This window comes from Centropristis striata, chromosome 11 (genome assembly GCF_030273125.1).
Source record: "Centropristis striata isolate RG_2023a ecotype Rhode Island chromosome 11, C.striata_1.0, whole genome shotgun sequence".
Taxonomy (NCBI): domain Eukaryota; kingdom Metazoa; phylum Chordata; class Actinopteri; order Perciformes; family Serranidae; genus Centropristis; species Centropristis striata.
Genome location: NC_081527.1, coordinates 32477984 through 32492880, shown reverse-complemented (window position 1 = coordinate 32492880; position 14897 = coordinate 32477984). Strand labels below are relative to the sequence as shown.

Sequence of the window (14897 nt, the reverse complement as noted above, 5' to 3'; positions counted from 1 at the left end):
TGCAAACATGCCACTGATCTTTTCTTCTACTATGAAATTCAAACACAATCCAAACAGTATTTTCTCAGCCTTGGGCCTTTTGGAAACTGAGCGTTTAACAACTGATATTGTCCAGCTGTGGTGGAAGAAGCGGTCAAATCTTTTACTTATGAAAGTAGCAATATAACAGACTCTGTTGAAGGAAAGAGAGCACCAAAGGGCTGCACCATATGAGGAAAATTTGCTGTTGAAAACTGAGATCACAATAAAATAACTAGATTATTAAAATGTTCCTCTGCTTTCAGTATACTGCTGAAGAAATACATTAGATTATTTTATACAAAGTAATTAAACCCTGTTGCACAATATTATAAATAGCTGTGGAGCGTTTCGATAATTTTGAGGCATTTGCACCTTACTTGAGTATTTCCATTTCACTCTACTACATTTAGCTGACAGCTTTCGTTACTTTTCCGGTCGAGATTTAACATAAAAACATGATCAATTTAAAGTGATTCTTTTTTTTTTCAATGAAACCTCATAACAGTATATTAAGTAGTTCAAATGAGCCCTATCTTTACAAAATTAAAATGCTGCTCACATAAATGCATCAATACAAATAATCTAATAATACATTTAGAATATATAAAACAATCTGAGTGGGTCCATTCTGCATAACGAGTACTTTTACTTTTGATACTTTAAGTTCATTTTGTTGCCGATACTTTTTTACTTTTACTTCCGTAATTTTTGAATGCAGGACTTTTACTTGTAGTGGAGTAGTTTCACAGTGTGGTGTTAGTACTTTTACTTAAGGTTAGAGATCTGAAAACTTTTTCCACAACTGTTACTCATCATCTCAGAGCCCCTGTGATTTTTATGGTTTTCAATGGGTTAAACGGTAGTTTTAGTCATTTTTCATCTTTTTTTTCTTTAAATTGTCATTGTGTAACACCGCTGCAATATATAATAAAGTATAAAAAACAGAAGCAGTAGTGCATCCCTGCAGTGTATTGTAGTTTGCGTTAGGATAAATATAAACATCAGCGACAAAAACACTGGTGAATCTTCTTGGCAGTTAATATGGTTGGTGACTACAAAAAAATTTGACTTCAGGGAAACATTGTCCATCAACTCTCACTATCCTCGGGCACCAAGCAAACAGAGCCCCTTTCATAGTGCGGGACATTTGTGGGACCGCAATAGAGTCTCTCACCTCCCTTCATACCAGCAGAGTAAATTCTATGTACTGAAACACATATTTTCGTGGTGTCAGTGATAAGTTTTAGTGTCCCATAATGTTGCAAAACAACACTCTAATATGCAAAACATATAATCTGATCTACTCATCTCTCTCTTATGCAGCTCTTTCCTGTTTGAAGTGTCTCATAATGTTGCAAATACTGTTTAACATTTCAGGATAAATGAAGAAAAAATGTAATTTTGAAGGCCTCTATTCTAATTGCAAATTTAAAAATTATTTCAAATTGACACAAAATGAGCAGCCTCCGTAAAAAATTAACTGACATCATCTTTCATGTCGTGATAACAGGTTGAGATACAGATAGTCTGTTCTTGAAAGTATTTACACTCCCATTAGGAATAAAAGAAACGCTTTAACAGCTGTCATAAGTTCACTGAGAACTGCTTAGAGGCAGATCCAACAATTAAGAACAATGCTGATTTAATTAGTTTGCTCAGTGACAGAATATTCTCACAACACAGAGCCAGGCAGGTGATTCATCATTGTTTTCTTGTCTTATTGGAAGCTGTCCTTTCTCTCTTAATGTGATTGTTGAGGGGTGATCATTAATTGGATTCTGTCTATTTGTTTATCACTTGTGATATGGATTAAGACATGACTAGAGGCAGTTAAAAAAACAAAAAAAAGGATTTTTTGTTGTCTTGTTACCGCTTTGCCCTGAGTGTGTCTCATCCGTGGAGAAGGCAACATGTTTACTGTCACCTCGCTGCGTCCTGAACGCACCGCTAGTTCTCTACACCAGATTGTGTCCTGTCCCTTTAAGGTGGGCGCTGAGACGCCATCTGTACCTGTGCGAACTGGCACTTCATCTCTGCCCACTTGACCTCCCAGGCGGCTTTGTCATTGGCGTAGGACTGCTGCAGTTGGCACCGCCGCGCCTCCTCCTCCCGCAGCTCCTCCCGAAACTCCTCCAGCAGCGTCCGCAGGGCCTGCAGCACCTGCCGGTTCTCCCCAAACTGCACGGAGAGGATTCAGACAAAGCAATCATTTAGGGGAGGTTAAATTAACACACAAAACACACATGAACATGGCAAGTTCAGCAGGTTCTGTCCTCATTGTGATTCTTCTTTTTATCCGTCCTTTGTTTTCTCTTTAAAGCACTTTTAGACCTGTTTTTAAGTGCTTTTTAAATCAATTTGACTTGAACCTCTCCATCCTGTTTCTTCTTTCATATCCTTGTCCTTTCCCATCTATCCTCCCTTGCCCCCTGATATTAAAGCACTAAAATATGCACCCATGGATGTGTGTGAATATAACATTGCACTCAAAAATCCTAACTTGAAACTAAGATAAATCCCCCAGGAACCTTGGAGTAGTGCAGTAATTAAAGCTGCAAAAGCAAAAACCTGTTGGATTTATTTTAGTCCAATTATGTTGTTGGGAGGTGTGAGGCGATGAAGAGAACAGCATGTTTTTCTTGCTCTGAGAGGTGTGTGGAGAGATGTTTGCCTCTGGTGCTCCTGCTGTGGGGAGTCTTCAGGTCTCAGCAGGAGGCAGTGAGGCACAAAGGAGTCTGTGAGTAAAACATCACCTCGAGGTATCAGTGCAGCGCCGCCGGCTCACCAGCCTTGGCTTAGAACACGATATGAGCTCAGGTGCTAAAAGGCCAGTGCGCTTCAATCCAGAAAAACCCGGAAAAGGGGAACCTCCATGAATAATTTCTCTTAAGGGCAGATACAACCAAAACAGACTTTGTTTTTCTTCTTTTTCTACTGTTCAGTATCTAAATGTGAGCCTCAGAAACACATTTTTTTCATTTAACGGATAATCAGATGAAAGTACATTCAGATCCTCATTTAGAAGTCAAAGGAAAATAACTACGACCCAGATTTCAAAGTGAAGTTGGGATGCTGTGAAAAAACTGTATTTACAGACTGCAGATCATTGCATTCTTTCTTTATTTTGTTTTCCACAGCATCCCAGCTTCTTTTTTTTAATTGTAGTTGTAGCAGGTCTGCCAGCTACCAGTTTGCAACCAGAAGTGCAGCTTGGTAGCTAGCTAGCTAGCTTACAAGCTAACTTGCGTATCATAAATGAAAGTTGTGGAGTTTTCTTGTAAATTGTCACAGGTACGGTATGCTTACATCAGTGTTATTCAGTGTGTATCCTTGAGGTCCAACAAACATATTAAAAAGTTTTCCTTCTTAATTAATAATTTGCAAAGCAGATTTTTCTAATACTTTAAATACTTTAAAATACTTTAAATACTTTAAACCCTAATCTTTGAATGTGTACATCCATGTTTGCCGTAGCAAAGGAATTTAGTCTTAATTTTACAAAAAAGAGGAAGAACTGAACTTAAAAATAGTTCATTAGCGCCACAAATGGTCAAACTGTCTACTTAGTACCTGTCTGACTACTAGTAAGATTTTTTCCAACTTTTGTATCTCAGTGGTAGCATCAAAAAGGCAGCAAAAAATGCTAGTACTGCCCTCACTTCGATGGATCCGACCCAATGATTGGACTCAGTGCAACACAGGGAGAGGTAAATAAATAAAGGGATTGCACAGCTGCTAAACCTGCACAAACAACACAAAAAGAAGCTGTGTAATTCTCAAAGTGAGAGTGAGTGAAGTGCCCCCCTAAATGTGTTGCCAAGCAAACAACATCTTGGTGCCACATTTAAATTAGGTCATATGCATACATTTGGTGGAAAATGAGGCACTTTTTTATGCAAATGACTTTCATTGAAACAACATCAGAGCTAACAGCCACACACAGTTACAGTGAAATTATTAGCGTCTTCAAAGAATTTTGGTAATTAAGCACCACTGACTGGGATATTAAATCCCAAATATGGTTGTGAGGATCACCTCTGCACTTGTTGTTGGTCAGGAGCTGTAGCTCATGGTCTAAGAATTATTTTTTCTTTTACTGTCTGTTGTTGTTCTACTGTGTTCTTAGCATAAGGGCAACATTAACACTTTGCTACTTTGGTAGATCCAAAAGTAAAAAAAGGTAAAATTGCACTTCATGGCTGTGTTTGTGCTGCAATATCATTAGGGCAGAATGTTTTGTAAATCGGACCTTGAGACGGGACAGATATTGGTTGCAAGCGCAATTCATGCTGCTATCAGCGGCTGCATCCATTCTTTGTTAATTTGAGATTGAGCAAATTTTTATAGGGATTGTCTTGTTTCTCTAACACCATTAGAGGAAACTCTAATCACATGAACATAACATCAACTCCATGCATAGGTTTTATGTTATTCTTTATCTTTCTACATGGGGAAATTCATCCTCTGCATTCATCCCCTTTAGGATCAGCCATTGGGAGCTGGGCCAAGTTGCAATGACGAAAGAGTATTTATAATACAATAATTCACATGTTTTTATTTTATTTGGGAAGACACCAACATGTGTTAGCAGTCCCAGATAAATTCAGCTGTTGAAAGTGTTGTTTTAGTCCAGATTTATCATCGGCAAGTCCTTGTTTAAGCATTAATAGTTTTACATATATGCTAATGCATCGAGGTCCCTGCACTAAATAAGATGAAGGTTCACAACCACTGTGGGAAAAACATCTTATCTACATTATTTACAGTATTACACAAACTCAAGCACTTCCAACAGTGTCATACATCAGCAGCACCAGGAGGAATGAGTCAGGATTTTTCCCTCGCCAAGCTGCCAAACTGACTAAATCAAATCTAAGTCTTCACTGAAAAACTTCCAATGACCTCTCTACGGCTTAACATACTATTATCTCACTCCGGCTGCAGGAATTATCATCTGCCCTGCTGTAGTAGCCATGTGTGCAAGTGCTTACTAAAGCAAGTCTGTATTTCTGCTCTCGTGCATAAAGCTTAATATAGTCTACCGGGCATTGCTTGTTAAAACTGAAAAATCTGCTCACAGAGTACAGTAACAATGTCAGATCACCGTACAAACTATTTTTTATGATGTTGTGGAAAAATCAAAATGCAGAAACAAAGTAGAGCACTTAGGGCTGCTAAATAATGCATCTGGCCCAAAATGCTTACGTGCTTTCTCCAGTTTTACTGAGGCACAGAGTGGCAGCCAGACGTACTGAAAGCAGATCTCAACACACGCAATGTCTGAGTGAAATCTCCTCTGAAACATTCAGCAACACGAAGAACAGAAGCTCCTTTTGTGTCCTTTGCATGTAACTGAGAGTCCATGTGTGTTTGAACAATAAGCACAAAACTGGGTGTACTCGAGAAATAATTACTGCCTCTAACTAGTTATTTAGGCCAAAATTCTCATCTGCATATCATGCCAAACTGCTCCAGTGAACGGCTGCCAAACATTCATTTGAACACAATCAGAATGAACGAGAGAAATAATTGAAGGCCAAGCTGAAAACTCACTTAATACAGCAATGTGCCAGAGAAAATATGAATTGCTCCTCCTTCATTAATTGCACTCCAACTTTACAGTCATATTATTAATGATGTGTGTATATACAGTATAATATTCTTTCTTGCAACTGAAGTGTTTCTATGGATTTTTACTATTTTCACTTTTTTTTTCTGTTATTGATTTTTTGTATGTAGAATGGATAGGTTAAATTAAATTAAATTATGCAATCCTGCACTGTGAAATTAATAAAGCTCTATAACGCTTAAACCTTAATAATCAACCTTGAATGCTCTTAGCTGCTGTAACACTACTTTTAGAGAACTTGTCTTTGAAATCAAATGTAATATTAAGTATTTTTTGATTGAATTTGATGTCTCTTATCACGAGACAATGTCTGATCTTCCAAAATGTAAAAAACAAAAGTCACTGGAGTTCCAATTATATAATTTGATCAAATCCAATCCAGTAAAAGACTCAAAGTTGTATATTTACATTTATTTCAGACATGACACAATACCAAAATAATGATGAAAAAAAAAAAAACTCCAAAAACATTGAAATGAAATGAGTAAAATGAAGTTTATTTTATCAACTTGTACATCTGATGTCTTATTGTTTCCTATTTGCTTCAAACATTATGCTAATATAAAACTATCAACATATATTCACCCTCAATTAGTCAATTTTACATTACATACACATCTACCTACATCAAGTTTAATGAAGGTCTTATTGATTTACTGAAAATCTATTTCTTCAGTCACCAAACAAAAGCAAACAGTGGAGAAACTGGAGTTGCCCAGTTTTTTTTAACCTAATTTTGTCTTTAATATATTCCATTAGACCCAGAGGAGGAGCTGTAGGTGTGTGAGTACCTGTCTTTGATGCTGCAGGTGTCGGTCAGGTGAGGGCAGAGGGATGATGGGCCCGTGGTCGGGGACGTCCCCCGGAGTTTGTGATAAACGCAGTCTGTCGTCTCGATCCGCCTCCCCCTCCGTCTGCTCCATTATCACTCCCAACTCTGGGATGCCCTCCAACTTCTCAAACTGGAACAGATGATACAGCCATAAAGCCTGTGTTTTAATTCATTTTTTCTGCACCAGCATGTAACGGGCATGAGAAGGCAGAAAAACATCCTGGATGAGTCTTTCACCCGTCCACAGCACTTTCAGACTACCTTTCTGCAAAAGTGCCATAACAAGATTTGCCGCTCTTTCGACTCAGGACATTCATACTGATTCTGCAACGGCTTAATATTGGTGTGCATTCACATTGCAATCCGGCATCGTGGAACAAAGTAGGAAGAGACCGTTGTGACGTGTAACAGAGCAGCAGCAGTACGTGTACAATAAGAGTCAGCAGCGGCGAGTGTATTCAAAACAATAATGGTGGAAGAACCGCACGTTGGGCTGTTTCTCACTGTAGAGATTCAGACTCAAGCTTAGTTTTTCAGCATTTTGCTGAATATGATTCGATTAATGTCGGACTCAAGCGAGAGGCGTGTTTCTGATGATACGTCCACTTCCTTTCTTATTACAAAATAATGTATATCACATATTTTCCGCCTTGTCTGCTCCCTGGTTCACATTGATCCCGTCTTGAACAGCCTCGCCAGTTTAATGCTTCTGTTACTTCCTCCAAAGGCGGTACAAAGCCGGGATCACTTGGTCCCTCATTACACCTCTGAGACGTTCAGACTGAAGGCGAAACGTAACAGAGGTGTAAATATAGCAGCTTGAAACAGCAGTCTGAAAGAAGCTCATCACAGGTTTGAAGGGCCGTCCACACCAAGAACAATGAAAGATTTAAACCTTGCACAGCATGCTTTTAAAAGATACTGGTTAGCCACTTAGTGCGTTTACACGCACAGTTTAATCAAGCTTTGCTTTAAATTTGATTTTGGCGTCTAATTGGACTTCTGTCCTTGTCCCAGTTTAGATGCAACCGAGAAAATCGAATAACTGACGGGAACGTGTCCTCCTCCTCAACACTAGGTGGCGATATGCGTCGTTTCAGCGGGTTAATACGGCCCCCCTTCTGGTTGACCGATTACGTCATAATAAACAAGTGGAGAAAGGTGGGAAACTGGCATTTGCAAACAACAAGAAAAACAAGATGGATGGTGATTTTGAGAGGCAGACAAGAACGCCGGATGCTGTTGGAGGGCTACAATAGAAGCCTGTCTTCGGATCGACACTTTGTGGCGTCGATACTGGCCGACTAATGCAACCGGCTTTCTTGGATGTTTTTGTTCTGGGGTTATACGCCAGCGTGGGGGTGGAGCATGCGGAGCATGTGCACATGCGCTGTCTTGTCATACATGCCAGAGAAAATCCTATTCCAATTGCATTATCTGGGTGTCCTAATCGGAGCTGAAGAACTCCGACATTAGTCGGACTAACACGTTTACATGCACTTCAGTTGTCCAGTTATAGTCAGATTAAGGCAATAATTCAGTTTTTTCAAGTGTCATGTAAACGCACTGTATGGTAAGACAGCTCCGACAATGTATTAAAATGTTTTTTTCCACTCTGATGCAGCAGAAAATTGAAGTTAAATTACCTGCATTTATTTTGCTGAGTTAATTTGTGTTTCAGTTAAATTTAATGAGGGTTTTATTGCTTCCTTTTTAACATTTCACCATTTGACTCTTATCTTTTATTTGCAGTTGTTTAAGCTTTAGTGTTTTCTAATAGCTGGAAGTTTTACTTTAATTGTGTTGCGTGCAGTGAGCTGCTCTCATTAGACCACCAAAGTACTTGTTCTCTGCAGTTTTTCCTCTTTTTCATTGATCAGAACCTTTTGATAATTCCTCTAAGAAAGTTGGCAGAGTTGCAAACTTACAGCATGTTTGAAGAAAGTTTAAAAAGTCCATTACAGAGAGGGACACACCTGAACTCTTACAGATTAATTCGGAACCAGCTTCAAATTCTGTGAGTCCATAAGAAAAGACATTTAAACTGGGCTTTTCTTTTTCATTTTCATCTCATTTATAAAACATTGATTTATTCTGCTGTTTCTAAATGAGAGCACTGTGAAGTGCCTTGAAACTCTAAGGATGATTAAGGGGTTTAAAAATAAACTTGACTTGAGAAAATGTTCTGTTGGGATTCAATGTCAAGTCAAGGGCGGGTAGTAAACATCCCGCAAGGTACACGTGGGCTCCTCACTGCTGCACCATCTGCAGCCGCAAATTAGGTTTCACGACAAGATGCTGCATGGAACAAAACGATGAGTCAGGACAGAATCAAGAGAAATCAAATTCATCTGAAATTAAGTGTTGTAGAATTACATGAAGAGTGTAATAGTTTCTAAGCTGCAGCCAGAAAATGGGTTTGTTTAGTACTAAGAGGGACTGGGAGGACAGAGTATCTCAGTCAATGGAAGATTCAGGGTAAAAAGACTTCACAGTGCAGACCAAACCGCTCTGTGCTCTCTGGGGAAGCGCAGTGCAGAGCTATGAATAATTATTATGTGAACATTCCTGGAAAGCAAAACAAAAGCAGTACGAATCTCACAAATTACAAGGTTAAATCAACCAGAAACTCAAGACGATAACAAGAAAAAGTAAAGTATTGACCGCTGAACCAACAAGCTGCACAACTAATGGAGCGGGACGAACAATTAACCAGAGTATCAATCAGTCCTGCAGCCCAGTGGGAGGTACAGGACTGATCATGGATCAGGATGTGTCACTTTTATTCTTCACAATTGACTCAAATCACGGCCTGGTGTACTTTAAACTGTACTTTAAGGCAAGACACTACAGGCAACTTTCATGCATTGGTCATTTTTGAGTTTTTTTTGTTGTCTTTCAGAATAGTGGGGAAAAAAACATCCAAAACAAACATTCTGGTGTATATTTTACTATTTTTGATCCATTTGCACCTGTAGATTTCTCCTAAATTCACTTAAACTTAGCATTTTATTGCAGTGTGTAGTACCGCGAGCGTAGTCTATCACAACTACGTTAGAAAGCTGTGTGGCTGTGAATTAGATTAAATATTTTGTCTTCAAATAGTAATTTCCATTAAGAATGTATTAAATCTTTAAAGGCTGTCTTCATAAAATTAACTTCTTTTCATGCTCTGAGCCATAAATCTCAACTTCAGCTCCACTAACAGACACCAACCTTAGCTGTTTTATTCCTAACTATAACCTGAAGGGATTTACTGAGGGGTTTGTCTATATATCAATCATGCCCTGATTTATAGAACATTTTGTTCCTAAAAACATGACGATTACCAATTACTTTCCGCACAAACTATTATATTTATTTATTATATTTTTTTATTACTTATTATATTTTTTAAATGAAATAAAATAATCAGAAAGCAAGAGAGAGGAAAGAAAGAAAGAAAGAAAGAGGGAAGAAAGAAAGAAACCAAGAGAGACAGCAAGAAAGAAAGAAAGAAAGAAACCAAGAGAGACAGCAAGAGAGACAGCAAGAAAGAAAGCAAGAAAGAAAGAAAGCAAGAAAGCAAGAAAGAAAGAAAGAAAGAAAGAAAGAAAGATAAACCTCTGAAGCTCTGACTCACCTCCGGGTTCGTTGGCTCCTCTCCGGTGTCGACCTTGCGTCCGAGCCTCCAGTGCACCAGGATCCACCTGAGCTTCATGTAGAAGATGATGGTGTTGCGTCTGAAGAGGCGGACCTCTTGCTGCAGCATGGCTCTCTCCTGAGGCCAGGGCACCTCGTGAGTCTGAAGTCCCTGCAGCTCCAGAGCTCCACGCTGGGCCTCCAGACGCAGACGCTCGTCTTCCTGCTGCGGAGGGGACCAGGGGAGAGAGGGTTCATTTCAAATACTTTTTAAAGGTTAGTTAAGCATGTCAGTGACTGTGAATGTATGTACCAAGTATGTATCAAGTATGTAGTCACGTATCAAGTAATTTTTCTCTGTAAATTTCGATATGTGGCCGCACAGAATAGGTCTATTGGTTTGAGAGGGACTTTATCTTATCAGTTTTAAAACAAAATATATTTTATGATCATTTTTGATCCAGGAAGCAGAAAATGCCCAAGTTGATATATTGAACTGGCCTTTTTGTCCGACCAACCATAAAAAAAACAAATATGTATATCTGTATTTACTGATAGAATTATACTTTTTTATTTAATATGAATTCTAGTTAATTAATGTATATTTCCATTTTATTTTTTTAAATCTTTTTTCATGCTGGAAAGGTCTTGATGTTCATGTGGTGTCAATATTGTTTAAGTAGTTTTGCTCATTATGTCTCTAAAAGTCAATAAAAACATAATTACAAAAAAGAAGATTAAAACAACTAAAATATATTTATATTTAAGGTATGAATCAGAAAATTTGTGGCATTTTGGCTTTAACAGCCGACCAGATGGTTTATATTTTAACAAAATCATAACAAAAATTACTTGTTTATCATAGCCAGAGACTGGAAAAATAGAAAATAATCTCTGATTTTCAGATTTCCGACAGTCTTTGAACTGAACTTACAATGACAAAACATTTATATTTTAAACATAGATTTACACTTCTACATGCTATTTCTTTCATTCTTTAAAAAAAAAACTTTGATCGAAAGAATCTTTTTGCGAGTACAAAATGTTACAAGTATAAAAAAATAAATAATAATTTAATATAAATTCCATGCCACATATTGAATTATGTGTGACATCAATCTTAGTCTAAAACAAACTGCAGGTATGAATATTAAGGCTGAAAAAATGAAACTTTCTTGCCTCTCCACTGGTGAAACTTAATTAAAAAGTTGTGTTAAAGCAGAGATAGCAGAACAGGTGAAGTGTGATACTGGATCTTTTATGCTCTTGTTCATAATCTAAATGCATTGAAACATGACGGGCTGCATCACTGTACCTGAGGCAGAGACAAGACAGCCTCCCGCTCCTCCGTCGACGCTCTCAGCCTGCGTTCGTGATCCAGACGAAACTGGATGTCAGAAGCCGGCGTGTCCCGGAGCTGGACCCACAACAGCACAGCACACAGTCACTCACTGTACCATCACTTTGGATTAGCACATCTCATACTGATATCTTACACTCGTTCTGTTTGTCTCTCTTCAAAGCTTTATTTAACAGTCAAACAAAATCACAAGGATTTGTGTTATGAGATGAAAAACGCTTGATTGTATTTGTTTCTATCAGTTTCCACTGCAGAACTAAAATCCACTGAGCAGGACTGAAAACATTCAAATTAAATCTGACCCATCACATCTTCTGCAATGTTTCAGGAACTGATTTTAATCTAATGCTGCACATTTCCTGATATTTCTTCATCTAGGAACTTCAGAGTGTTTTGATCAAACCTTAAAGAAAAATCTTAAAGAAATAGTCTGACACGCTCGTTAGCGGTCTTACGTCACTCAGCTAAATTATGAAACCAGCAGTTGGTTAGGTTAGCTTAGCTTAGCTTAGCATACAGACTGGAAATAGAGGGGACCCGTTAGCCTGGCTCTGTCTAAAGGTAGCAAAAATTACAAAACAAATTTGCACATAACCCCCATAAGACTGCATCTTGTCTTTTTTCACTTTGATATTTGTACAGATTAAACAAACAACTGAGTTTCAGAGGTGTTAGTAGGTGGATTTAGTTATCTTCAGACAGAGTCAGGCTAGCATTTTCCCCCATTTCCAGTCTTTATGCTAAGCTAAGCTAACCAACTTCCAGCTTCAAATTTACCGTACCATATGGCCGTGATACTGCTCACTAAACTCTAAGCAAAAGAACAAGTAAGTGTCAAAACTATTTCTAACTCATTAGCAACCTATTTTACTTTAAAAAGTTACTTTAGGCTTAACAGACTAGTGACTTAAACTTGTGATATTTAAAATGATACTTTATAAAACTTTATATTAACACACTGACAGGCCAATTCACAAAGGATTGCTTGGCCTTTACAGCCGCTTAACCTGCAAAAACAAGACGAAAAGAAAGAAAGCACGGGCAAAGGCTGAACAAGCTGACAAAGCAAATAGCCTCTCAGGGCTCCTGTGCTATTTGCATGTATTTAAAAACAGGTCATATAGATACATTTGACCCAAATTAGGCCACTTTCTATGCAAATGAGCCTCATTGCAAAAACAGACCAAATCATGAAGTGTAGCGCTAACTGCCACATGCAACCAAACTGAACTGAAGCATATTAATAACAGCACCGACAGACCGGGATATTAAATTTAAATCCCAAATACGGTTTCAGAACCTGTAGCTCAAGGACTGAAAATGTTCTTCTTTTTATCGTCTGTGTTCTAGACACAAAAGCTACATTTATACTTGCCACATAAATAATGAAATCAGGCACAAAAAGCAGCTGTCAGCCCTCAGCTGCAAAACTTAAAAAAAAAAAAAAATTTAATCTTTAAAAATCTTTTGTGAATCAGACCTTCAGTTCTTCACCTCAACCTGACAGATATATCGGTTGACAGATATTACCGGCCGATATTGGCTTACCAGTATCTGTGTATATGCTGTCCGATATGTTCAGTTATAAAAACTTTTTTTACACAATATGTAATACAGAAAATGTTGCTTGACTCGAGTTAGAAATGGTGTTCGCTTTTAATTATTCAGCAATCGATTTATTTAGCTTTTTAGATCAGAAATACTTTATTAATTAAATAAAGTTTTATATTTTAGAAAGTAGCTCTCTGGGTACATTTGCAGATTGGCAAAAAATAATTGGTGCACAATCCATATAAAAAAGTTAAAACTCACTTTTATCGTATTGCCTTTTCTTGATCTTCTACTAATTTAAAATAGTTTTCATTATGTATTTTTAATACATCTGTCTTTGGTTTTACTGTCCAGCACCTTGTAACCTTGTTTCAAAAGGTGCTATACAAATAAATTAACATTTTTATTTCAGCTCAAAAAATTACTATATCGACCACCATATCAGTTATGGATTAATTATTCTCCTTTGAATCAGTCTCAAAAATCCCATATCAGTCAGGCTCTAGCCTTGTCCAAGTATTATTTCCAAAAAAGAACCCAATAAATCATATATTTTTATAGGAATAGGAACTGAATGCACATTAGGTTAGTTTTTTGATTTACTACAGGTGAGAAAATGCTCGTAGGGAATGAGATGCTCATGTTTATGGTTTTGAATGTAATGATTCTTCACCGTGTCTGTCCTAACTCCAAGTGCAGACTTTGACAAATTGGAAAATGCAGTGTGTTTTTAATGCGATTCCTTCCTTCTATCCTGCGTGCGGGTGTCCACCGCTCACTCCGACAGTAAGTTGAGCTGTTCAGTGTTTGCTGACCCTGGATCACCTCCCTGTCAGCCCAATGTCAAATGCAAATCACACAGGCCTACAGTGCAGCGCTAATCCTGTCATATCCGAACCGCTTTCCCCCCATTCATTCATTCCACCTCGCAGATTACACTGCGGCAGAAAGCACAGGGACACAGAGAAATCCACACGAATGTGCAATAACTGTAACTGTGATAGTAATGTGTCACATCGCCGCTGCCAGTGCTCTGCATTACATAACCGCGGGCGATTCCTCTATGAACACAAGCATGAGGCAGCGATTATGAATCACAGCGTCCAGCGATTACACAGCCGGTTTATTAAACAGCCGAGTCACTGAAGGCTTTAAGAGATCTGAGCTGATGTGTGCTGCAGCAACGCTACTGCTCGCCTCTTTGACTCTCTGAGTTTTTGAGTGAAACTTCTGTGTGAGCTGCACTTTTACATACGTTTTAATTTGCTGAGTGGAGTCATGACGGTGCAGCCAGTAGTGATGAACCAGAGAAGTTGCAGACTCAGCTGTGATACACTGAGTGCATACATACGCCTAACAAGTCGATATGCTGTAGCTGTGTGTGGCTGCTGTCTCACACTGTTTTAGAGGGCAACAAACTGTCCACCAGCAGATATATATACTTTAACAAACACATAACGAAACATTTGGTGCAATAAATGCTCTAAAATTTCAAAACCCGGTCACAAACTGTCCAGGGGAACATGGTGTGGATTGAAAAAGCAATAAGAAAATGTGAAACCAAAAAAAGTGTTAAAATAAACAAATAAAGATCAGTGGCTGTAGGAGTGGATATTTAGTGTGAAAGTGAATGAAGTGAAATCGTGTTCAGCATCAAAAGAAGTAAGTGACTGTGGCTGGAGTGTCACTAGACATGCTGGACTGAGCGCCTTCTGATCATAATTAACCCCTGTAATTCAAAATCAGCCAGATTTATTTATAGTTTTCAATGCTCAGAGACCCTTTGTATATTTAGGTTGAGATGCAAGAAGTCTCCTTATAGCTCAAAGGATACATGTGGAAGTAGGAGACATAAACTTGTTACACTTCTGTGTAACTCCTCA

General features: G+C 38.2%; 1 protein-coding gene across 1 annotated transcript in view; it reads right to left on the bottom strand.

The window, feature by feature from the left end:
• LOC131980080 (microtubule cross-linking factor 1) overlaps window positions 1-14897 on the bottom strand; it is an 88947-nt gene that overhangs the window by 22170 nt on the left and 51880 nt on the right. Inside the window, exons 6-9 of the mRNA XM_059344238.1 lie at window positions 11419-11520; window positions 10105-10329; window positions 6442-6612; window positions 2032-2199 (exon numbers count right to left, since the gene is read on the bottom strand). Coding sequence (XP_059200221.1) covers window positions 2032-2199; window positions 6442-6612; window positions 10105-10329; window positions 11419-11520 — 666 coding nt within the window. The remainder of the gene's footprint in view (window positions 1-2031; window positions 2200-6441; window positions 6613-10104; window positions 10330-11418; window positions 11521-14897) is intronic.